The sequence below is a fragment of the Oryzias melastigma genome, linkage group LG18 (genome assembly GCF_002922805.2).
Source record: "Oryzias melastigma strain HK-1 linkage group LG18, ASM292280v2, whole genome shotgun sequence".
Classification (NCBI taxonomy): domain Eukaryota; kingdom Metazoa; phylum Chordata; class Actinopteri; order Beloniformes; family Adrianichthyidae; genus Oryzias; species Oryzias melastigma.
Window position 1 is genome coordinate 3,959,089 of NC_050529.1, and position 24,185 is coordinate 3,983,273.

A 24,185-nucleotide genomic window follows, 5' to 3' on the forward strand; every position below is an offset into this window, starting at 1 on the left:
ACCATGTCTTCTCTCCTGCATTTGGGTCCACTACCACCATCCTTGACATTATGTTTGTAAAGTACATTATGGGAGTAAAGTGGATTATCCCAGTCTAGGGGACTGTTGTCGTTAAGTGGATTATGGTAATAAAGTGGGTAATGGTAGTAGTGTGGATTATGTTAGCAAAAATTAATTTTGTAGTTAAGTGGATTAGGGAACTAAAGTGGGTTAGTGAAATAAAGTGAGTTACGGTAGTAAAGTGAATTGTGCTTATAACGTAATACGTTATTAAAATTGACTATAGTAGTTAGGTGGATTATGGTAGTAAACTGGATTACGGTTATTGTTTTAATTTCAAGACTTAAAATTTCGATGGGTCAGAAATTTAACATAAAAAAAATTCAGAGTCTGATGGAACCAAAAAACTTCCATACTGATTTGCCTGCTTTTTAATTCATTATTTAATATATTTATTTATTTTATTCATTGTTTTGTGTTAAAAACAAAGATATTTAAGAACATTGGAATGTTTTATCAGAGCTTTTCTTGTGAAAATCCTGATGCGGCCCAGCCTCACCCAGAATCTGCCTCCAGTGGCCCCCGGCTGAATTGAGTTTGAGACCCCTGGTCTTTGTCTTTTTATGTACATACAATGCAAACGAAAAGACGTCCAATCATAAGCTTGCTTCTTCCGAATCAACAACTGAATACATTTTTCTGTCAAATGTCGTGCATTATTATTTATAGCTTTAAATGCCATATCAATAAGAAATATCCAGATTTTAGTGTTTGTGGTAAAAGAATGGGACTGTATCGTATCGCATCGCCAAAAAGTTCGTCAAACCCTTAAAGTATCGATTGGTGGAGCATGATGGAGATGCATATCGAATAGTGTGAGAGGGAAACATACACACCCCTACTGTTTTCTCAAAAGAAACATTTTGAAACGTTTCAAAGACAAAAGTTGTTCCTAGTGGAATTATTGAAAAATTGGATACCAGTTTTAGAAACAGTTATTTATAAATCTTAATAAAATGGAATTCATTCAGAAAATGTATGCAAAATAAAATTTTAGTCTAGAAAGAAGGATTTTAAAAGTATTTACATAGCTAACAGTTAATAGAGAAAAATCTAACAATGAATTATAGTAATTTAATATTAATAATAATAATAAACTTTATTTATGAAGCACTTAAATTGTCCATAAGACCAGAAGTGCTTTGCAATAACAGAATAAAAACATTTTAAAAATCAGATAGATTATGGAAATTCTCTTGTTCACTTTTAAAGTAACATTGATCAAACAAAACTCTCCACAAACATTTTATAGAAGAGAACAAATTCAAATGTAGAGGGATAAATGAAACAGAAGAAACCTCTTCACTGTGTTTTAATAGCCCAATTAAAAAGTGGGTTTCAAAAGAGGGCTTAGAAACAAGCAGTGATGAAGACTCTCTAGCATGAATTGGAAGATCGTTCCAGAGTTTTGGAGCAGCTGCAGCAAAAGCACGGTCCCCTCTGAGTTTGAATTTTGTTTTTGGTACTTTTAATAACAGCTGATCTAGGAGGACGGGAGGGGACACAAGGCTGCAGCAGCTCGAGAGGTAAACCGGAGCCAAACCATGTAAGGATTTAAAAACAAAGAAAAGAATCTTAAAATCAATTCTAAAATGAACAGGCAACCAGTGAAGTGAAGCTAAAACCGGGGAGATGTGATCGTATTTCTACTTCTTAGTTAAGAGACGAGCAAACCACAACTTAACTTCAATGAGAACTTTATTCATTAAACAGCTTTCAAATGAAACTCCAGGAACTTTTCAGACTAACTGCAAACTAACCAACTTTTACAAAAGCAATTAAAAAATTTAAAATAAGCAAAATAAATAAAAATCATGGAGACATTTAAAAAAAAAATGGTAAGAATGGTAAAAGGCGTATACTAGTATAGCGCTTTTCTACCTTCCTGGAAGGCCCAAAGCGCTTCAGTCACAGACCCATTCACCCTCTCACATACACATTCACTCACTGAAATTAAAAGAAAAAAGAACAACTCAGGGACATGTTTTTAAAAAAAGCTAAAGGTTTATGAAAAACAATATATTCAAAAAGAAAAGTCAGGACTGTGAACAGTTTTTCTGTTTAGTCTCTTTACTTCTGTTTTCGTTAGATGATGTCGCCTCTCCTCACATAAATCTTCTACAACAGTTTGTTCTGCAATCATGCTGTAAAATATTAACAATTTTTTTTGCCATCAGTATCCAGTGAACAACATGCAATAAAATGAGCATGGTCAATAAATAGAATCACATTTGTTTGAAAGCTTCTGCTTAAATAAACAGAAGCTTTAAAGTAGAAACTTCTTCAACTGAAAGATCTTTAATGTAAACTTGTGATGCATAAAAAATATTCATGAATATATCATGCATGTATGTTATGTTTTCACATACAGACACAGTCCAGCTCACACAGTGTTTGTAGCATTGACCGTATATAAGAACTGGACAGAGCAAGCCCCCCTCCTTCCGTGTTCCATATAGGAAGTACCACTGGGTTGCAAAAAGGCCAAAGTCCCATTGACTTACATTGGGAAACAGACAGTTATTTCTCAGTCATTTTATATGTCAGAATAATCATTCTTCCTCTGCTGCTTTCTGATTAACTTCTTTTTTCTAATCCTAATTTTTTTTAAAGATTTTTTCCATTATCACAAGTTATTAGAGTTATAAATTGACCAATCAGATGGCTCAATAAGCGTTTGTGGGTCTGACGTCAAACGTCTGGGGGGTTTGATTGACAGATGATGGGTAGCCAATGGGAGCAGACTTCATCAATGGGTCCGTGAAGACCTTTTAACACCTACTTTACAATTCAACAATGTACCAATCATTGTCCTACTGTTGTTTTCCTCAATGGAATGTACCGATGCAGCAGTTTAAAACAACAAGAGGAGCATGCTTCGACATTTTTAGATGAGGATTTACTCTGTAGAAATAGATTTCACTCTGAGGTTATGTGTTTGGACTTTTTTGTTTGTTTAACGTTCGTTTTTCTTTTTTTCACTGTTTTGACTGTAGCTTATAAATTATACATTCCGTGTCATACTTAATGGTACAGCTCCTCCATAAAATCTCCAACCAAAGTTTCATCTTAACCGCACTTTTCCAGCTTCAGCCTGAATTAGACGCAGCCGTCTGAGGAGCGCGAGACAAACTTCAATGGATGTTATCGTATTTTCAAACAGAGGAAAGATCCAGCTGTTCACTTGTTAGGATGGTTATTTATTTTAAATATCGCTGAACGCATTTCACACGTGCATCTGATCAGACTGTAACGTGGCAGCGCATGTGAAGTGACAAGCTGCTGCGACGGCGCGCTTGAGGGGGGCACACGCTGGTCTGCAGCAGCGTCACCCAAATGCTCCTTTTATCTCGACTAAAAGGAATAAATGTAAGTAAATCCCAAAGGACCGCTGACAGAATCAAACATTGGAATGGTTCTCCCTCAAAGGCTTTAGCAATGACTTGTACAATTCTCTTGTACAATTCTCCGGTGTTATTAAAGTAGAAGCTGTTTACATCCGCGGTCTCGTGGTAGAGGCGTGGAAAGAGGAGGGAACTCACAATAAACTCACTACAGATTGGCGACAGTACTTCCTATAGATTCATGACTCAGCTATGACTCACAGAGACTCGCTGAAGATGGGTTGCAGACGTTTGCAATATGGCGATAGCCGTTTCAGGAAGTGACGGTGAAAGCGGCGGCCTACTTTCACGAAGAGTGGAGGTAATGCATTTCCAATGGGGGACCTCATGGCTCGAGAAGTCCAGTATTTTTTACAGTCAATGATTTGTAGCCTAAATTTTGAAAGTAAGTTCTGTTCCTGCCTCGTCCTGTCAGGTGGTGTCAGGCACAGCTTGGGGAAACCTCCTGCTCTGGGATGGAAACGGCATCAAGGTGGAGATTTGCTCCAAGGAGGGTCGGACCTGCCACTCTGGGACTGCGCAGCCCTTTGCTTTAGAGGGGGGAAAGCTGCTCACTTTTGGTTCTGATGGAGCGGTCCGGGTACGATGACCACCTGTGAAGTATTTCTACAGACATGGGGAGAGCTGAAACCTGAAAGGGCTTCCTTCTTATCAGAGCTGGGACTTTGAGAGAATCAGCTCGTTCACATGTGACGGCGGCTGTAGCTTGGAGGTGGAGCCCATCAACGAGCTGGTGGTCGGGCGCCACGTCTGCCTCTGCCATGTGGTCAGGAGCTCCCTGCCCGGATCCTCAATCTGGTTTGCTCAGGTTGAAACACGGATGAATCTCAGATTAAGAACCTTGTTTGACATAATCCTGTCTCCTCTCAGTCTGTCTTCTGCTTGGGTCTCCAGGATTCCAGTGGCAGTATATGGAGACTGGATCTTTCCTTCTCTCCCTCGGTTAGTCACAAACCACCAATGCTCATTTTTCCCTGTTGAGAAAAAGCTGTGTGAGTGACAGTGTTTCGGTATGTTTTAGATAGACGTCACAGTTTTTGGTCATGAAGCAGTCTTGGTGTGTTCTGCTTCCCTCAGGCTGCTGATCCAAAGTGCCTGCTCTCCTGTCATTCTGGCCCAATCCAAGACCTGGATGTGTCAAGAACATCTCACCTGATGGCCACGATCGCTCTGGATGGTGAGTCCATCTTCATGCCCACGAGAAATGCTTGTGAATTTTCTCACAGATGCATCCTTCCAGGCACAGTCAGAGTGTTTGACCTGCTGGCTAAAACCCAGCTGACCTCCATCTGCTTCAACCAGGGGGGGACGGCGCTCTGCTGGGCTCCACTCAGCGTACGTCCCATTCTGCTGAGTCACTTTGCTCATGTCCGCTCTGACACTGACGGCTGCAGGTGGGGCTTACCGTTTCAGATGAACCAGAAGGAGGGGTTGCTGGTGACAGGCTTTGAAGACGGGGTGGTGCGCCTGCTGGAGCTGCTCGGCCCGCAGAAGCTGCGTGCAGACTCGGGAGTTGGTGCTAAAGGAGACGCCACCCTGTGCCTCAAACAAGCCTTTAAACCTCACAACGCTCCCGTTACTGCTGTGGCAGTAGAGCCAAACGGGCACATTCTGGCCACGGCGGTAAGACTTTGCAGACGCTTTCATTGTGCTTCCATGCAGGGATGAAGATCATGCATCTCTGCAGGAAGCGAGGCTTTAAGGGTGCATGCTGCTGCAGAGTTTAATTAACCCTTTAACACCGGAGGCGTCGCCAGAGACGCTTAAACACAAAATCTTTAACGTACTATAACTTTTGTTAATGGTGTTGATTAAAAAATGACGAACATAAACACTGGAGCTCTGGTGTTAAAGGGTTAAATGAAAGAGTTTGAGCTCTGTTGTAAGATTGGCCGAGAACCGCCATCGCAGGAAAAAACAGTAACAGCAAACAAATAGAGATACTGTGCAAAAATAAAAAAAAATATCTGCAAACAAAAAAAGTGATTGCAGCAAAAATAAAAATTAACTGCAAGCAAAAAAGCATGGACACCATAGACTGTAAATATTTCACTTCACTCTGGATCTTCTGTTAAAGTTTCTCTGTATTAGCCGAAGCTAACAACAAACCGGCATCCTCCGATTTACCTTCAAACCAGGGGCTACGGGGTCTAATCCAATAACATTTAAACAGTGACATTGAACCTGAACATATACACTTTCTTGATCGTTTTCCAATTCGTACTGCTCTTCTTTTCCTCCTTCTCACACCATGTTTTAGTAGCCCTTTGCTGCCATCTACAGGAGAGTTAACGCCACTGCTGAACTGTCCAAAACCTCTATCAACATGTTTTTCTCATGTGACTCCTCCCTAAGGGAGCAGGGCGCAATTTGGTGTCCTAACCCTTAGTACAGGCCTTAATGTGTGAGTGTTGAACCGCTAGAAGGACACTCCTCTTTCTTTCTAAACTTGAAGGATTTGCTGCTGAAACAGAGATTGCTTTATGATACAATCATGGAGTCAGATGAGTGCAGAGCTGTTTTCAGGCCCAATCTGAAACTAAATGTTTCCACTGGAGGAGAATCCTCCATCCAGAAGGAGACACAGCAGCTCCCTTTTTAACATTTCATTTCTTTTAGTTAAAAACAAAGTTTTACTGTCACTACTGTTAAAATGTTTGTTCATCAACATATAAATATATTTTGTATTTCTTTGTAATTGCAGTTTAGCAACTTCTTTCTCAGTTTGCTGAACATTTTTGTTGATCTTTTGTTTTTACTGACGTTTCTTTTGGGGGTCATCATTCTCCTCAGAGTGAAGACCAAACGGTGTTCTTCTTCACGGTCGGGGAGGCGTGTCACCCCCTCGGTTTCATCCGTGTCCCTGGCCCGGTGCAGGCCCTGGAGTGGTCCCCTGACTCCCATGTCTGTGTGACTCCACATCTGACAGCTGCCGCTCATAGAAACCCCCCTCCCCATGTGAAACCCCGTCTGCTCTTATTTGACAGCTTCCCCAGAATGGGCGCCGGCTGCTCATCTTGTGTGGAAGTGGACATGTTGTGGAGGTTCAGAGTCCAGACGTGGAGGCTGAGCGCTCCTCCGAAAGCTTCCACCTCCCTGAGCTTCCCCGCAGGAGCTTCTGCTTCAGGAGCATCAAATCTAGAATAAAGGTGACTTCATCAGAATGAGCCGTTTTATCGCCGCTTCAGTGTCAGAAAGCTCAGCTGTTGTGTTTCAGAGGGAAACAGACGCTGACAGACCTCAAACTGAGAGGAGGAAGATGAGGAGAGAGGAGGTGGGAAAGCAGGGAGAAGAGGAGGAGTTACAGCCTCCGAGTCGTCTTTTGTGTGGGTTCTATTCTGAGCCGGGCCAGTTCTGGCTCTCCATGGTACACAGCTTCCCTCCTCTGAGGTTGTACTCAGTTGTTGATCAGGCTGTTCTTTGGGGGATCACACGGTTGTCTGTCTTTCAGGGAGGCTTCGACTCTGGTTTCTTGTATCACTGCAAATTCTCAGAGAACCAGAGTGAAGAGCCGTGCCGTCATCAGGATGAACCATTTGACTTCCTGCTTGTTAGTGGTGCAGATGATGACCCTATTTGCTCCATGACTTTCAGGTGCAGACAACAAACTCATATATGCATGTGCTGTCTCAATGACTGAGATCACATTCACTGCTGAAGCTTCTGGACTTGAGAGTCCAGCAGCAGGCATTTAGAGTCCATTCCTAAATGCCTGTCACTTCAAGTCCTTTCTTCATGGAAGTAAAAAGATGTTTTATGTGGTTAATGTTCAGTCAGCACAGAGAAATTGGAAATGTTCAAAAAAGGAGTTTCAGGGCTGCAGATATAGTTGCAAAGGTAAGAAAAATTCAGGATTAAGAAGGAGCTGGCTCCTTGATTTTGCTGGTTTCTGCGTTATAATAAAATATCTGGAGTGTAAGGATGAATCGGTTCTTAAGTTTAAAATTGTTTCTAAATTAGATCAATCAAAATCAATCTTGGGAAATACTGTTTGGATTGAGGCATTGGTAGGTTTATTTTACTATGACGTAAGAATGACAAAGGTCCAGCCCAGCAGACAGACATGTGATGCAGAAAGTGATCAACCATCATTCCAGTCTCTGAATTGATCCAAGTCATGTGACCCTACAGTGTTTTAGAATGTTCAAATAATGATTATTCTGATGTGAAAAACAACAGTGGACTGAACTTTATCAAACTAACATGTGAATGGATTTGACATTCATTCTTGTTTACTTGTTTGTTTGTACACATATTTCATTTATTATCTTAAAGAAACAGAAGGAATCTGGAAACCTTCAGCTGCTCTGTTCAGTAGCAGGTATTTCTCTCTGAGTCACACTGATGGAAGTTTGGATCAAGATGTTCTGATCCATTTAAGACCAGTGAATCTGATCATTCAAAATGAACCAATATCAACTATGAGTCTGATTGGTAACCACAAATTGTTGAATTGTTGTTTAAGCAAATCGTCACACCCTAAAGAACAGCTTTCCATGTTTCGATCTGAATGGTATTTTTCAGTATCAATTATTCATTCATTCATTCATCTTCTTGTCTGCTTCTTCCCTTTCGGGGTAGCGGGGGTGCTGGAGCCTATCCCGGCTACTGATGGGCGAAGGCGGGGTTCACCCTGGACAGGTCACCAGTCTGTCTCAGGGCCTCAATCACACACCCATCCACTCTCACATTCACACCTAGGGTCATTTTAGAGCCACCAATTAACCTATGAAGCATGTTTTTGGACGGTGGGAGGAAGCCGGAGTCCCCGGTGAAAACCCACGCATGCACGGGGAGAACATGAAAACTCCACACAGAAAGGTCCCAGCCGGGAGTCGAACCGGGGCCTTCTCGCTGTGAGGCAAGAGCGCTAACCACTGCGCCACCGTGCAGCCCCCAGTATCAATTATCAATTTATCATATTTTTAACGGTATAGGTGGATTTGATAAACAACCTTCTTCAGACAAAGCCATCTGTTTGGATCGTGGGAATAGAAATCCATTAGTCGTTACATCCCTAAATTGTTTTAAGCAACAATTAGGGCTTAACCGCTTAGAATCGATCGGAGTTCAGTAAACAAATACTCAATTCATAAAACCTGAGATTATCTTTATCTGTTAACTTTTCTTCCCCCAAAAAAGTATTTTTCTGGTTTGAGACATTTGTTGAGACAATCTAAACAACAGGTTTTGACAAACCTTGTTATTGTGTTAGTAATGTAATGTGATAATTTCACAAATAAATGTTAAAGTATGTGAACTGTATCAGGTTCTTTTAAATGTAGACAAAGGTGGACAGGATTTTATGTCTGCCATGGACATTAGTGAAACTCAAAAATCAATGATAAAAAAAAGTTCAGCGGACTGTCTTGTGGGGTCCAGATGACCCCACTTTTAATGTAAACAAGCCGAGGAGAGCAGAAGTTACAGGAACGACGCGTGTAAATTAACAAACTCCAGTTTGAGCTGGAGTTTATTGAAGACACGATACAACTGGAAGATATACGGTGTTCTGCATCTAAAATGAAAGTTTTGTTTGCCTATCATCACTGGATAAGGGGAGAAATCAAGGGTTGTGTTAATCTGGGGGCGGAGCTTTCAGAGCAGACTCTTCTTGGAGGGAGCTGTTGGCATCAATCTTTCGTCAACACGTTTCCACCCGCTCGTTTTCATGGGTATGGGAGGGGCTTCTGCAGACAGTGCAGGTTTTTATAGGATTACTCTTAAATGCATGAGCGGATCAAAATGCTGCTTTGGGATTCTTTATAGTGAGGAATGAACAGTAAAATGCATCTAAAACCTTAAAATGTAGAATTTTATAGTTGGCCCCGTTTAATAATCCAAACTAAATAGAATTGAACGAATTGAAAGAATGGAAAAACAATTCTGGGAGTTACTGGTGATACCCAGGCCTAGCAACAATAAAACCACCAACTGTTTACTTGAACTTTAAAAATAAAAAAAATAAAAAAATAGTTTAAACTTTCATGAGACAAAATCCTAACATGGGAGAGCAAAAAGGTCATAGGCCGAAGGTTCTGAGCCTCTGGGATATTTCCTGAAACATGGTGTTAAGAAGAAAAACTGAAGGAAAAACAAGACTAACAGATTTAAATGAATCTACTAAGGCAGTGATCCTTACCACAGTCCTTTTGAATCAGCTGGATGTTTTGCAACATCATCTACCTGAACATCTCGCACTGCTGGAGCCTGATGGCAGAGAGGTGCCTGGCCTTTGCGCCTCCACAGGTTGACTGTTGTTGGTGGTAGAACAGCGTGGTGCCAGTGGAACAGAAACTCAACGATTCCACAAAGTGTGGCTGACATTTTGTTTCAAAGTTACAGTTTCAGATCTGACATCAGCCAGACTCTCCACAGAGTTGATATTTTATATCTGGAGTGTGTGTGTGGCTGGGGGTTGTACTTGTTTAAGTGAGGCATCATTGCATGTCTTTGTGTGTTTTTGCAGCTCCAGCAGGCAGCTGCTGCTGTGTGGCATGCACTCCGGCTCCATCAGGGTTTACCCCCTGCAGCCCGGACACCTCGCCCCCACCACCATGCAGGCCTGCTGGGCTCTGAGTGTTCACGACAACCATTACGGACACTTACGGCACATCTGCTGCAGCTTTGATGACCTGTTTGTGCTGACGGCAGGAGATGACGGAAATATTTTCTCCTTCAGCCGGCTTCCTCCCGAGGAATTACAGAGAAACCTGCAGAGGCGGAAGGCCGGGATTCCTTCATCCACGGTCAGGCTGAAGACAGTCTTAGGAGAAGTTTTAGGAATATTTATACCTGTTCAGGAATTGTTGGGTTTGTCAGATAAAGATTTTTGTATGTTTTATGTTTATAAAAGCTCATAATGTGGATAAACATTCTAAATATTCTCTTGTTTTTCTTATAAGCAGGCCTATCATGAGACAGAGTCATCAACTGTTGACATTCAAGATCCAGAAGCCTTCAGGTAAGACAAAAGAAACTTATTTGCTTTAGTTCTATTGTTCTTTCTGACTGCATTGCACTGGATCAGAACAGCTGATTAAAAAATCTTTGAATGCACAGAAAAAGTTTTAACAAGCAGAAAACACAGAGGATTCTCTAAGGATAAAGACATTTTTAAACCTGAGAATTTCCATTGAAAGGTTTAATCCAAGTCACTGTGGGATCATTTTAAACCTCAAAAACCGCTCCAGATTTCAAAAAGCTATTGAGATCGTTTTTCTGTTTCTTTATTTAAAGTCCCCTCCGATGAAAATCCTGTTTTAGAGTTTTTATCATGTCTGTGTTATATTTTTCTTCTGAAAGAGAACAAATGTAATCAGAAATCATTTTGTTTTTGCATTTCCGAGTATTTCTCCTTTTAAATCAATCAAACTGTCTTGGACAGACTCTGTTTGAATGAATGATCTTCTTTCCATCAACAGCTCTGCTGCACATGCACTAAACCCTCATCTGTTCCTAGTGTCTAGTTCAGGTTCTGGAGAAGAGAAGATGGTATCTTCACATTGACTGCAGTCAAATGAGCCGCCGTTCACATTTCTGTGGTCAAATCAGCATCACTGGATTTTTGGTGTGAGTTTCATCCAATACTTACGGTAGCAGGACTGAGAACGCTGGAAAATCTCCACCAGACTCCACGGAGCTTCTTGATGTGACCACGGAAATGTGAACGGCGGCTCATTTGACCGCAGTTGGAAAGGATTGTAAATCAATGAAAGAGCATTTTGATGTTAGCTTTGATTATATTATCAAGAACTCTGAGAAACCAATGATTGAATGTATTGATCACAGTCAATAAACATTGGAGAATTAGCTAAAAGAGTCTTTGGTGAACTGGAAGGAGAAAGAATCAGGATTTTGGAGGAAGTTCTGTCCATGAAGATCTTCACTTCCTCGTCCAGCTGACATCCGGATCAGAACCATAAGGCTGGACATTACCCAGATTGATGTTTTTATGTAGCAGTGGTGAAGATTTATGCTAGTGAGACACAGAGCTATCATAATCAGACAGGGGGGATCAGGGGTGGAGCTCCAAAAGCCACTCCCCCTCAGAGGAGATTTTGAAAAGAAAGGCTTCAGATCAACATGAAAAATTTATTTTTAAGATATTTAGGTTGTGAGATTTTGGTTAAAAACGTCATAATCATAATTAAAACACTACTGGGAGTGTTTTTTTAAAATAAAATGACATACGGTGCCTTTAAATGTGTGTTACCTTTTTATTTTCTAAAAACTAAGACTTTCTTGAGGTTGTTACCTGGAGACTCACTCTGATGAAAGTTTTTTTTTAACATGTTCCTGTAGCATTTTTCTCATGATGGATGACATCTATAAAGAACATGAATAAAATGTTTTAGTATTTCAGTATAACTGAATTTAAAAAAGTGTGATATTTTTCTATAAACAACCTTTTCATCTTTACTTTTGACAGCAGTAAATACAAGTTCCTTTCAAAATAAAATACATTGTCAACTAACATCCTCCTGCTGCAGCAGATTTTGAAAAAAAAATTTAAGAAAACCAAGTTAAATGTGACATTTTCTTTCATTATAACAACTAGATGTGAGGGTATAGTATGTATTCGAATGTGCTAATCTCATCTAACTAATTTAATATTCATTAAATTGTTAGCACTTTTCTTAAAGCCAAAGAGCCACAACAGAGGGGTAAACGGAGGACTGCAGACCCCTGAGCTAGACAGAAAAAGAATCTGTCAAAGAAAACTGTCTCAGTATTTCCTCTCTGAATTCCTTTCAGCTTGGAGGCTGCTAAGCAGAAGCAGGAGCGGGATCTTCTGCGCCGAAAGGCTGACCAGAAGGCGGCAGAAACCAGGATCCAGCTGGCTGAGCTGCGGGAGAAGTTTAAACAAGTACTGGCAGAGAACCAGGGTCTGCCGGAGCACGTCCGCCTGACGCCTGAGGTATGAAGGAACAGCCTGACACAAGCCTATAAAAGCATCTATAAAGGAGATAAAGTTGTGTGTCTGGTCTGTGTGTGTTTGTGTGCACCCTCAGGAGTTGAACCCTCTTCTTTACGAGAAGGCAAAGAAGATGATGGCTGAGAGGGTGATGAAGGTGCAGCAGCAGACGGCCTGGGAGCAGGAGCGCTGCAGTGGAGCTCTCACAAAACTACAAGAATGGTGTTTAGGATCATTTTATTCATCATTCCGCTTCTTCTGCCCCCCATCTTTTCTCTTGATAAGATTGACGTGATAATATTGATTTTAACGACTCTTTAACTTGTTCAATATCAAACAGAGATGTAACCATTCAGTCAAGCCTCAATTCAATTCCATTCACAGTTATGAAGTCACGATTTTGATTTTTCCAATTTTTTTTGTTTTTTTTGTGGCCAAGCATGTTTACTTTTTACCGTTACATCAAACTGTCTGTTTTCCTACTAACAGAAAGGATTCAGTACAAATAAACAATCATACATAACACTGAAATGATCACAAATTCTTTCATACTCGGTTCATGTTGTGCTCCATATGACAGGCCGATTCACACCCGGGCCGGCTCAGTGCAACCCCCCCTCCCTCGTAGGAGGGAAGTATAGATGAAGAACACACAGCCAGTCTGCTACACACACACACTCACAGCGAGCCTGCATGGAGAAATGTCATCTGCTCTGCATTTCTACATTTAGGCACAGGCTGAGACAAACTGATTTTTGAATTCTCTGCACCGACAAACATGTGGACGATCTGTAGATAGATCTGTGTGTAAAAGACTGTATCTGCCTCATTCATTCCACATTGTTTTGCATTGACACTGAAATAGGGATGTGTGACAGCAGCTGCAGCTTCTGTGGAGCTGCAGATGCACCTGTCAGCTGAGGAGTAATACTATTCATCCTTCCAGGTCCAAGAACTCCTCTGAGGCTCTGAGCATCATTACTGTGGTCGGCATCTACAGCAACATCACAGTGTCCACCTACCACGTATCGGCCCACCCAGAGTTCTCCACCTGGGCCCAACATCAGGACACACCTGCCACTGAAGCTCCTCCAGGCCTCCAGGAACCCAAACAAGCTTCTGCAGATCCAGCCCAGGAGGCAGCAGGTAAGGATGGATTTGTGCGACCAGTTCACAGGTAGGTGTGTGTTTGACATGTGCTCCTCAGAGAAAGAAGTGGCCCGCTGCCCTGTGCCCCACCCTCCAAGAGTCGCGGGGAGAGTTCAGGACTCAGTGAGACTCCGAAAGGTTGCAGAGCGAGCGGAGCGAGCTCGGGCCTCTGTGGAAAGAAGAAAGCAGGAATGGGCCCAACTGTGAGCACTCCTCAGTCCTGTTACAGGGTTTGGTTGTTGGAGAAGAAAGATGTGGGGCTAAGAGTGAGCTGCTGCTGTCTTAGGAATGCAGAGAAACCAGATAAGGAATTTGAGGATCCACAAGACGTCCTGGAAATTCAGGAAGCCAAAGATAATATTGGAGATGTCGTCATGGTCAAACAACCAACAGTGCATGCTCAGGGGAAGAAGAAGGGGTGGACCGCCTTGGAGGAAAAGGTACCAACTCTCACCGTCATTTCAGTTCATTCATCTCCTCTTTTCCAACTTGTAATAAGAACACAGTAACACGATGGACTTCTCAGAAGTTTGTCATATTTAACACTGAGATAAATGCAAACTCTTTTTGATCAGTGGAAGATAATTTTACATTTTTACTGTTGTTCAAAATCTTCATGAGTTATTGACATTTCATTATCTGGATTATCTGTTAAACAATTATAATCAAACCGTAATGGTGCAGACTTGCACTTCACACAGAAACTTAACTTTCTGTATCACATTCTAATTTGTTGATGACAGTAGGTTTCTGTTACAGAGCTGCAGGGCTGGAAATCACAGCCGCACTGCAAAACCTGAGTCTTCAGAAAGACTCTTACTTCAAGAAAAAAGGTCTTGCAAAAAAATCTTATCAAGAAAGTTTTTCAACAGCAAAATAATATTTGTTTTAAAGAAAGCATGTCAAAGTGACTAGATTTTTTTCCTAAAATTAGAATTCTTGGTAAAACCATTCTATTTTTTTACCCATTGGTAGATTTTCGGCTTATTTAAAGAACCTCTACCAAGTTTTGTCTTATTTCTAAAGGATCTGTTTATGCAGTAAACACAAAATGATGAATCCAAATAATTTGATAAAGTTTATTTTTCTACAATATAAAAACACTTTTTGCGCAACTAATGATTCAAAGGTGGATTTTCATTACTGTAAATGTTCTACATTAACCCTAGAATCAAATCAAAGGAAATCAACTTTATTTATAACGCGCTTTTACACAGCCAAACTGCTACAATAAAACACCAAGAACACTAAAAGCTCTCATATAACCATAAAACAACTAGAACCAAGACAGTAAAACCAAAGTATAAACAGAGCAGAGTCTGATGGAAGGTTAAAAGCTTGGCTGTAAAAATGGAATGCTTTTGCTATAAAAAGTTACACCATCACTTTTGCTGGGTAATTTTTTACCAGGTATAATATACCCAATGAAAAGTATGTCTCATGCAAATAGATAAAAAACATGACAAATTAGAGTAGTTTTATTTGTTTTTCAACTATTTTATGTAACAATATGGAAAATAAAAAAATAGGAAGATCCTAAAAACAGGCTTGAAAATACTAAAAATAAATTGGAATTTGAAAAGAAAAAGTTCCTTAAAAAATAATAATGGTACTGGAGACTTGGCCTTTTGGACATGTCCTGGGACATGTGAGACTTTACCCAGAGACCCATGACACTCAGAAAAATGCAACATATTGAAAATCATGTAAATGCTTTTGCTCGGGTAAAAATCTCCTGGTGATAGTGCTCTAGGGTTAAGAAATAACAAGATGTTATTTTTGACCAAAATAAAACAGAAATGACTTAAAGGGGAAATTAATTCACGGATTTATATATTTTTTATTATTATCTTAATAAAGATCAATTGGGTATCAATTATTTAAATATATTTTTACATTTAATTTGTTGAACAGTTTCTTTTAAAGGAAATTAACTTTCCAGCATGAAAAGTCTTATTTATGGGAATTAACAAACTGTGATTTGGCTTTAAAGAGATGTAACAAAACAGATTTTTTTTTCTATTTTTCACTCATGAAAATTTGATATTTTAGTATTGTTTCAGAAGAACACGTTGGGAAGAAAAATGGATGTCCTCTTTTTTAATTATTATAGTCATGAAGATCACCTGTCACTGATATTATTAGTGTATGTAATCAACCAGGGGACTATAATTTAGAGGTGGCGTTTTCAACAAATGCAATCTATGTTTCTGTCCTTGTTTATTTATTTAAATTAGGACAGTGCATATTAATCAATTTTTTAGTGTAACAAAAACATAAATGTGCCAGAATTAGCACAAGTACTAAATTACATCATTAATTAAACTGTTTCTCCTTCAGATTCTCAGGCAGAAGTCTGAGATGAACCAACGGATCACAAATCTTCGAGATGCCAAGATTCTCTTGGTCTCTTTGCTGTCCGCTCAGGCCCAGCAGCTGCAGAAGATCCATCACAGCCTGAGTCCTGACCTGCGCCGCAGCCCGCCTCCTCTGCCCTCCATGTCCCCCGAGGAAACCCCAGAGAAGAAGCTGCAGTGCAGCAGCACCAGCTTGGACAGATACCGAATTCTGAGGGAGCACAGGTGCAGAGAACTGCAATGTTTTCTCTTCCTCAGATGAGCCGTCAGTCTACAGCTCTCAGTTTGTGGCTTTCTTCTCCTCAGGAGAGCCAGCACTAAGCAGGAGGTGCTACAAGGAGCTGACAGTTTACTGAAGCAGCTGGAGGAAGACATGAAGAGAGAGGAGAAGGAAAAAGAGAGAACTCTCAGTCTGTCTGCTTCATCTAAACTCTTAGAGGAGGAGCAGACGGCAGTGGAGCTCACTGAGTTAGAGAAGGAGCTGCAGCAGGAGCAGCAGATCGAGCTGCTGCACCAACAGGATACTCTGCTGCAGCAGGTGATGGTCTTCCTGAAGGTACGGCTGATCAGAGAAAATCTGCTGGTGTCTTCAGCTCCTTTTCTGCCTGTGTTCAGATGGAGAGCTCTATCTCTCGGTTTGACTCGGAGCTGCTCCTGCTGCGCCAGCAGAAGGTGCGTCTGGACATCCACCTGAAGCAGGCCGAGCTCCACCTGCTGACGCTCTTCCAGGAGATGATTATCCTTAAAGGTTTTGAGGAGAGGGAGGCCAGCCTGCAGGAGAAGCTCAAGGCAATCATGGAGGAGAGGAGGAGCAACCAGGTGGGAAAAAGACATTGATATCACATGCAGCAAGCTGCTCATCATTCTTAAGTGTTCATACTTGAGCTTGACTGTTTGTTCCTTTAGAGCAGAGGTCTACAACCTGCAGCTCCAGAGCCTTCTGGCTGAAGAAAAATATAATCATAGCAAATTTTTAAAGTATGGATTACTTGATTAGCATGTATTTGATTTAGATAGTTAGATAGATTTAGTTTATATATATAAATTAAAGGTTGAGGTTCACATAGATGATAAACTATGTAGGTTTTTACATCCTGCTGGCCTGAAGACGTCTTGTTTGATCAACTCTACCTCCAGAATGAAAAGATTTTATATGCAACGCAAAACTTTGGTAAAAAGTTTGATCTTTTATGAGTTAAAGCATATATTATCTTATGCTGCACAACATTTGTTAGCTGCCCAGAACTGCTCTGAGATGATCCTGTTTGGAACAGGGCAGCTTTTCTTTTAAAAACAGTTTATTTGAGCTTCTGTCAAACATAAAAAGAAAAAACACATTTTGAGAGATGCTAGTTTCTTTATATATTTTTGATTTGTTTGTGCCAAAATATAGACATTATTCATATTTATTATTTTTTAAAAAGTAGGCCATGAATGGAAATCCATATTTCTTAAGGACTAAAGTAAATCTATGCGGCTCCTTCCAGGTTTAGATCAGCACAAAATGAGCCCACATGGCTCTTAAAGGTTTCTGACCCCTGCTTTAGATCAGGTGTCAAACTCATTTTGGTGCAGGGGCCACATTCAATCCGTCTGATCTCAAGTGGGCGGGACCTGAAACATAATGGCAAAATAAGCTCTGGTCAATTTGTTATCTGTAGCTTTGTTTTTGTTTTGTTTTTTTCTCAGTTGGAAAAAAATGTTTCAAACAACCTAGTAGCCTATTCCCCTGTTATTATTATCTTTTTGACAACGACATTTTGGTAATTGTGTTGTCACACCTGATCATTTTTACAGCAGCTTATTAGCAGTGAGACTGGCAGGGAACATAACTGCATCTAACCCAGACGTCGAATGCACTTGCAAAGAAATGCGGTTTATTTCTTGATCGCTTGTTATGACGGTATTTCTCTGCCTTTACTTCCCCTAGTGGCGGAATTGCACATTGCGGCAATTTCCTTAAATAATCATAACTCACCACTGGAATGGGATAGAGACTTGCATTTTTTCCCCTCAGCCTATATTTTTTTTCTCTTCATGACTGGGCCTGATGCGGGCCGCGGCCGTATGTTTGACACCCCTTATCTAGATAAATATCACTAAGGAGGTTCCTTCTAATGCACTCACAGGGTAATTTAAAGGGGCCCTACCATGATTTTCTTAAGCCTATCAGAGTGAACTATATCTATATATAAGATCCTTTATTACCTTTTGAAACACACAAAAACTAATTATTTATGAAATATTAGTTATATTTTGTGAGTTTGTTCATACCCGGGAATAAAACGGCTCGATTCCTGAAGCTCCGCCTGCCGCTGTGTGTGGGTGGAGTCCACTTCATGATGTCATCCCAGACGAAATCCGTATGTCTGTATTTCTCCCCCGAAAGATGGATGCACATACGACATATCTGCCTTCAATAGACCCGGCCATCTTTATACTCCTTCGCAACACACACCCGCCTTTTGCTTGTTAAGTGAAAAACTCCAGTTTGAGCTGGAATTTATTGAAGACAGGACACAACTGGAAGATATACAGTGTTCTGCATCGAAAATTAAAGTTTTTTTGCTGATCACCACTGGATAAGGGGAGAAATTGAGTGCTGTGTTAATCTGGGGGCGGAGCTTTCAGGGCAGACTCTTCCTGGAGGGAGCTGTTGGCATCAATCTTACATCAGCACCTTTCCACCCGCTGGTTTTCACGGGTATGGGAGGGGCTGCTGCAGACAGTGCAGGTTTTTAGAGGATTACTCTTAAATGATGCTTAGGGGTTCTTTATAGAGAGGAATGAACAGTAAAATGCATCTAAAACCTCAAAAAGTAGAATTTTCATGGTTGGGCCCCTTTAAATGAAACCATACTTTAGACACTCCTGTAATGTGAAGAAAAATACAGACACAGCACTGAAGTTAACGGGTTCTTGACAAAAACGGAATGAACAAGTTGGGAGACAATCGCTCCTCTCCTTTCATCATTTTTGTGTAAGTCTAAGTCAGGGATGTCTATCTCAATCACACAAGGGTGCAAAATTCCAAACACACCATAGGTTGCGGGCCGAGCAGGAGAAACATTTATTGAACACTCTAAAATACATTTTGAAAACTTTAAACATTTAACTTTTTGACATTATCAATTAAAACAGACAGACTTTAATAACTTTCAATATTTTACTCCATGAAAATATATTTTGTCAAAATTATACAAGTTAGAAATAAGTGCAAGATAACATCGGGCTGTTAATAAAAATAAAATAATATTATCTGGAGGGCCGGATAGATTTACTGGATCTGGCCCCCGGGCCTTGACTTTGACACAGGTGCTCTAAACAATGTTGAAGCTTCAAAATAACTGAAGGAGCAGAACATTCTGCATCTACAATGAAAGTTTTTTACTGGTCATCACTAGCTCTGTGGAGAAATTGAGTGTGGTGTTAGTCTGGGGATTGATAAAGAGAGTGCAGGTTTTAGAGGATTACCCAGAAATGCATGAACGCATCAAAATACCCTATGAGGTCCTTTGTAGTGAGGAATGAACAGTATAATGCACTTAAAAGCTCAAAAAGTTGTTTTTTCATGGTATGACCGTTATAAATCTGATTATACCATGGTCCAGGTGAATACTCAATTCTGACTGGCTGCTGGGTGTGGATTAAAGAGTGATAAACCACACCTAAAAGAGAAGTTGCGGTCCACACAGCCCAAACGTTGTGTATCACTGCGCAGGTTTCTTTAAACATACTTTTGGGTCATCATTTGGACAAAACTAGCAATAAGAAGTGAACTCTCTCTGAACTGATGCTTTATCTATTGTGATGAACAGCATTTACATAGCTTTCATTTTTGAGGGTAAAGGAGTTCATTTTGTCAAATTAGTCAACGCCCTGCCCCAAAATGTTAGGCTCATTTTTGGTATGTTATTTTACTACTCATAAGACATCACTCAGCGTACTGAATAGTGTAGTCTTCTGTCTCACCACAAGAGTGAGTTTCCGTTTTTTGAGCAGGTCAAAAGAGCGGAGTCCTTTTAAGTCTGTAAAATTAAACTCAGAGACTAAAGTTGATTGTGTGCTGTTTGTGTTCTAGCTGCTCAGTAAAGTGAATCCATGTTTGTCCGGGTCTTCCTTTGCCGCTGTAGTTTGTGGTGTAGTGGTAGTCTTTCTTATACACATACTGATGAAACTTCTCACAAGCAAACACTATTTCCAGTAGCTCTTTTTCTATCTGGGCTTATCTTTGCTGACAATTTGTTAATGTTCTTGACCCAAAGGCTACAGGTTGTCCATCTTGCGTTAACACTGCTCCCGTGGTTTGGGAACTTGCATCAACCAACAGTGTCACTGGCTTTTTAGCATCAAAAATTCTCAGAGTTGAAGCATTGGCAACAAGACCATCAAACAGATCATTATAGTCTTTCAGAATGTCTTTTTCTTTTCCGATATCATACACTCTTTGCACTAAGCCTAACTTCAAACATGTAGCTCCTCCAACACTAGTGCTCACATCTTCTTGAGTGATCTCAAACTCAACCTTGTGCTTTTTTCCTTTGTACTCACAGATCAGCAGTTTCTTGCCTAATGCTGCTACCTTGTGACCAAAACAGGGAACAAGTCTTGTTTTGCTGTTTGGCTTGCTTTCATGGAGCTGTGAGAGTCTTACTGACATTACATTACAGTCTGCACCTGTGTCAAGCTCACATGTCACCTTTTTGTTGTTTACCTTGATGTTTTGTGTCCGTATGTCAGTGTTGGTGTCATCAGTTTCTGTCATAGCGATTACGTTATGCTTCTTTTTAAGCGCTCCCAGGAACATTTCCTTTTCAATTTCTCTCTGCTCTACTGTGTGCACTTTCTTTCCATATTGTTTACTTTGGACTTGAGATCTGCACATTTTAGCAAAATGGTTATTTTTGCTGCACAAGTTGCGTGTTTGTCCAAATGCAGGACAACTTTTAATTCCATCCTTGAGTCCACATCTTTTGCAGTTTATTTCTTTCCGATCTGCTTTCACTGGTTTACATGTTTCTTTACTTTCTTTTTCTCTTGTTATTCTCAACCTGTTCACATTAGCATCAGTGAGAGCTTTCACTTGAATGGTCGTTATTTCACTAGCACGCCAAATATCATACCCTATTCCAGAGTTAGATCTGCTTCCTGGAGTAATCTGCCTCTCAGGTGGTTATTCGTGATGCCACACACAATTCTGTCATGTACCAGGGAATCGTGTAAATCTCTAAACTCACAGTCCTCAGCGTTATTGCCCAAATCCGTGACATATGCGTCAATAGTTTCAGTCTGTTTTTACGTTCTTGTGAAAACGTGCCGTATGTAGGTCAGGTTCTTTCTCGGCTCACAAGATTCTTTAAACTTCTGTTTCAGCGCTGCAATTTTGTTCTTTTCGTCGTCTCTGAATTCAAAAGTATTAGAAACTTTTACCGCTTCTTCTCCTGCACATAAAAAGAAAAGTTGCACATTGCACCTTCTCTGACTTCTCTGTGATGTTGCTGGCTGTACAGAAGCACTCAAAGCTCTGACACCTGATTCAGTGGTGGTTGAAACTGCACCATACTTTAAACCACTTTATCTTCTGACACCATGTGGTATGTGTGAGTCAGGATGGCTCATAACTTTGCCATGGGTACAACATTAATCCTCCTTTGTGTACACCAACTCCTCTGACGTCACTCTCCCAGGTACGGGTATCAGGAAGACACATATTTCAATTACATCACATAGTTGAGTTCTTCCGGCTCTGTGCCGCGTAGCCATGTTACCGTGACAACAAGCCGTGTCGAGTAATTAACACACTTTGCGGAAGCAACCGCCCTCTGCTTCACGTGGACGGTTCTGGCCTCCGCGTCCCACGTTCATTTGTCATAATGTACACTTCGTCAGGGATTATCCCTCACATAACTAACTTGAGCTGACGCTGCTTTCTGCCCTCTTTAGGCTGGTCAGCTTATTTGTGTTCAATATTATTTTGGTTCTTAACTCACTTTAGGTCTTTTCATCATGTCTGTTTAACAAAGGACTAATGACCTTTGCTTTAAGGAAATGTTCTCACACCACAGAATGGGTTGTTACTGCTGCATTAGGCTACTAAAGCTGTTTGTTTACCACCACCAGATTTGAAACATCCTACAGCAGGTATACCAGACTATGGTGTGATGTGACCTCTTGACCTGATCCCAGCTCCCCTGCCTGTGTTTCCTCACAGTCTCAGCTGCAGGGCAACAGTGAGCAGCTGAAACAGAGGAGGAGCATCATAGAGAAGCTGCAGGAGGACGAGAAGGCTCTGTGGGCTGACTTCCAGACTTCAGTGGCAGAAGACCATCACTTTGAAGACTTACTGACTAAAATCTTTAAGAAGAAGGCCGGACACAAGAAGAAAGCGAAACAAACAGGAAGCACCAGTAAGCTAAGTCCAGGTTCACACCTCCCATGATGCACCAGTTGAAATAATAACTCCTCCCTGTTTGTTTGCAGGTGAGGACGACAGTGATGACTCTGTGGAGGACTGGGACGGCTGTCTTGACAGTGACACGGAGGAGGAAGATGGATCTGATTTTGATGACAAAGTCTGCCCAGCAGGTTCAGATTCCTCGCTCTTCTATCACCTCAACACACTTCGGATTCTTCTCGAAGGCGCTGCACAGGACAAAAGAAATTCACAATTTTCATCTTGCAATTTTTTTATCCTTTGCAGCAAAAACCAAGAGGAAATAGGATCTAAAAAGCCACATTCTACACCTCAACAGGCTTTGTCTCAATCATTAAATTCTAACAAAACCAAAAAATATTAAAGTACAATAAAACAAACTAACTAAAATTGTTTTTTTCTCACAAGTTCTAAGATTGATTATGGTAGACAATTGAACTTTAATAGGAAGAAATTCACTGAAACGTTTCCTGAAAGCTGTTTGTCAATGCTCCAGCCAGTGGCGGTTTTAGGCACAGGCAATACGGGCAGCTGCCCGGGGCGCCGATTCAAAGGGGCCGGCATCTCACCGCTGGGAGGAAAAAATAATCTGCGCAGCTATGATCGTCTACTACCTTTCATGTGTTGAACGGCCTGAAATCAGCGAATTAGCGCCCTCTGCTGGTGCAGGCGCCCCGTCCGCTGAGCATGAAACGGACAGGTGTTTAGAGAGAGGGAGGGGCGGAGGGACAGTTCAGCTGCGGTCTCTCCTAAACGAAGAGGACGGATGAGGAAGGAGGGCGGGGTCTACTTTGTAGAATGTTTTATTTTTAAGTCAGTCATAACATGACATTCTATAATCCATGTTTCAATATAACAACCGCCAAACGTTGGTTAAACTTTATTTGGCGGTCAGAAAAGCTCTTTGACTTTGACAGGTGAGTCTCTGTTCTTCATCTCTGAGGCTCAAACACAACATGATGGAGTCTGCTTCTCCTCCACTGTTGGTCACCACAAACATCCATCCCAGAGTGGATTCAAAACATTTATTCCTGACTTCACTGCGCTGATTTAATGGATTTAATTGTCACATTCACCGCGGCACAAGGTGCGTTCAGGGGCTGCGTGGAATTTCCGCACTTATGCACTTGCATTAAGAACTCGCTATTGCTGCATTCAGGTGCGCTGGGAATTTCTACTATTAACACACGCTCATTTGGTGCTCCATTTCATTGGGACTCACAACAACACTGATCAGTATTACACACAATTATGCAAAAATGTTGCACATATTAAGCATGTTTTTATATGCATGACATTAAAAAAAAACCTTTAAAATAATTATTTTACTGTTCTTAACTAGTTTTAATCTTTACTCTTCTATGATTGAAAAAAACCTTTGTGATTTGAACAAAGTCAATTTCTTAAAAAAATGTTAAAGACATTAAAAAATGACTAGAAATGAAAAGTTGATGCTTAAGAAGTGTGTTCATCTAAAGGTTCAGAGAAAAGTTCAAAATTAAAGGAATAACGGTTTTGATAAACATACAACTTCTTTATTAGACAAATGTTGAGCTAGTATAAATCTAATATGGCTGGTAGACTTTGGATGTCATAACTAAACATGTTTTTAACATTGGATTGAAGAGACACAGGACTGATTTTTCTTCTCTGGAGTACAGATTAATATGGTAATTTAAATGTTCAATCATGGATGTTTTTTTAACCATCATATGTCCTCATATAGTTTTATTTATAAAGTATATTTGTATTACAGTAGGTAATGATAACTGTTATTATGCTGCACAGCATTGTGTTAAATGTCTGTTGTATGTTGTTTTCAATTGTATTTCTAGGAAAACATGGCAACGGACAAACAAAATTCA

General features: G+C 40.7%; 1 protein-coding gene across 4 annotated transcripts in view; it reads left to right on the plus strand.

Moving 5' to 3' along the window:
* The window catches only part of LOC112139935 (cilia- and flagella-associated protein 44), a 40,139-nt gene that overhangs the window by 10,955 nt on the left and 4,999 nt on the right, over positions 1 to 24,185 (plus strand). For 3 of the 4 annotated variants that reach the window (XM_024262797.2, XM_024262801.2, XM_024262798.2), the window contains 22 exons: positions 3,880 to 4,044; positions 4,120 to 4,272; positions 4,359 to 4,406; positions 4,542 to 4,641; positions 4,705 to 4,799; positions 4,878 to 5,087; positions 6,258 to 6,368; positions 6,452 to 6,613; positions 6,682 to 6,831; positions 6,916 to 7,058; positions 9,934 to 10,213; positions 10,373 to 10,428; positions 12,222 to 12,384; positions 12,479 to 12,603; positions 13,328 to 13,527; positions 13,589 to 13,733; positions 13,817 to 13,970; positions 15,871 to 16,112; positions 16,194 to 16,425; positions 16,503 to 16,706; positions 22,099 to 22,294; positions 22,368 to 22,472. In XM_024262797.2, the coding sequence (XP_024118565.1) occupies positions 3,880 to 4,044; positions 4,120 to 4,272; positions 4,359 to 4,406; positions 4,542 to 4,641; positions 4,705 to 4,799; positions 4,878 to 5,087; positions 6,258 to 6,368; positions 6,452 to 6,613; positions 6,682 to 6,831; positions 6,916 to 7,058; positions 9,934 to 10,213; positions 10,373 to 10,428; positions 12,222 to 12,384; positions 12,479 to 12,603; positions 13,328 to 13,527; positions 13,589 to 13,733; positions 13,817 to 13,970; positions 15,871 to 16,112; positions 16,194 to 16,425; positions 16,503 to 16,706; positions 22,099 to 22,294; positions 22,368 to 22,472 (3,439 nt within the window). Of the gene's footprint in view, positions 1 to 3,879; positions 4,045 to 4,119; positions 4,273 to 4,358; positions 4,407 to 4,541; positions 4,642 to 4,704; positions 4,800 to 4,877; positions 5,088 to 6,257; positions 6,369 to 6,451; positions 6,614 to 6,681; positions 6,832 to 6,915; positions 7,059 to 9,933; positions 10,214 to 10,372; positions 10,429 to 12,221; positions 12,385 to 12,478; positions 12,604 to 13,327; positions 13,528 to 13,588; positions 13,734 to 13,816; positions 13,971 to 15,870; positions 16,113 to 16,193; positions 16,426 to 16,502; positions 16,707 to 22,098; positions 22,295 to 22,367; positions 22,473 to 22,587; positions 22,623 to 24,185 lie in introns of those variants that run through there. The other variant, XM_024262802.2, reaches the window with a different exon arrangement.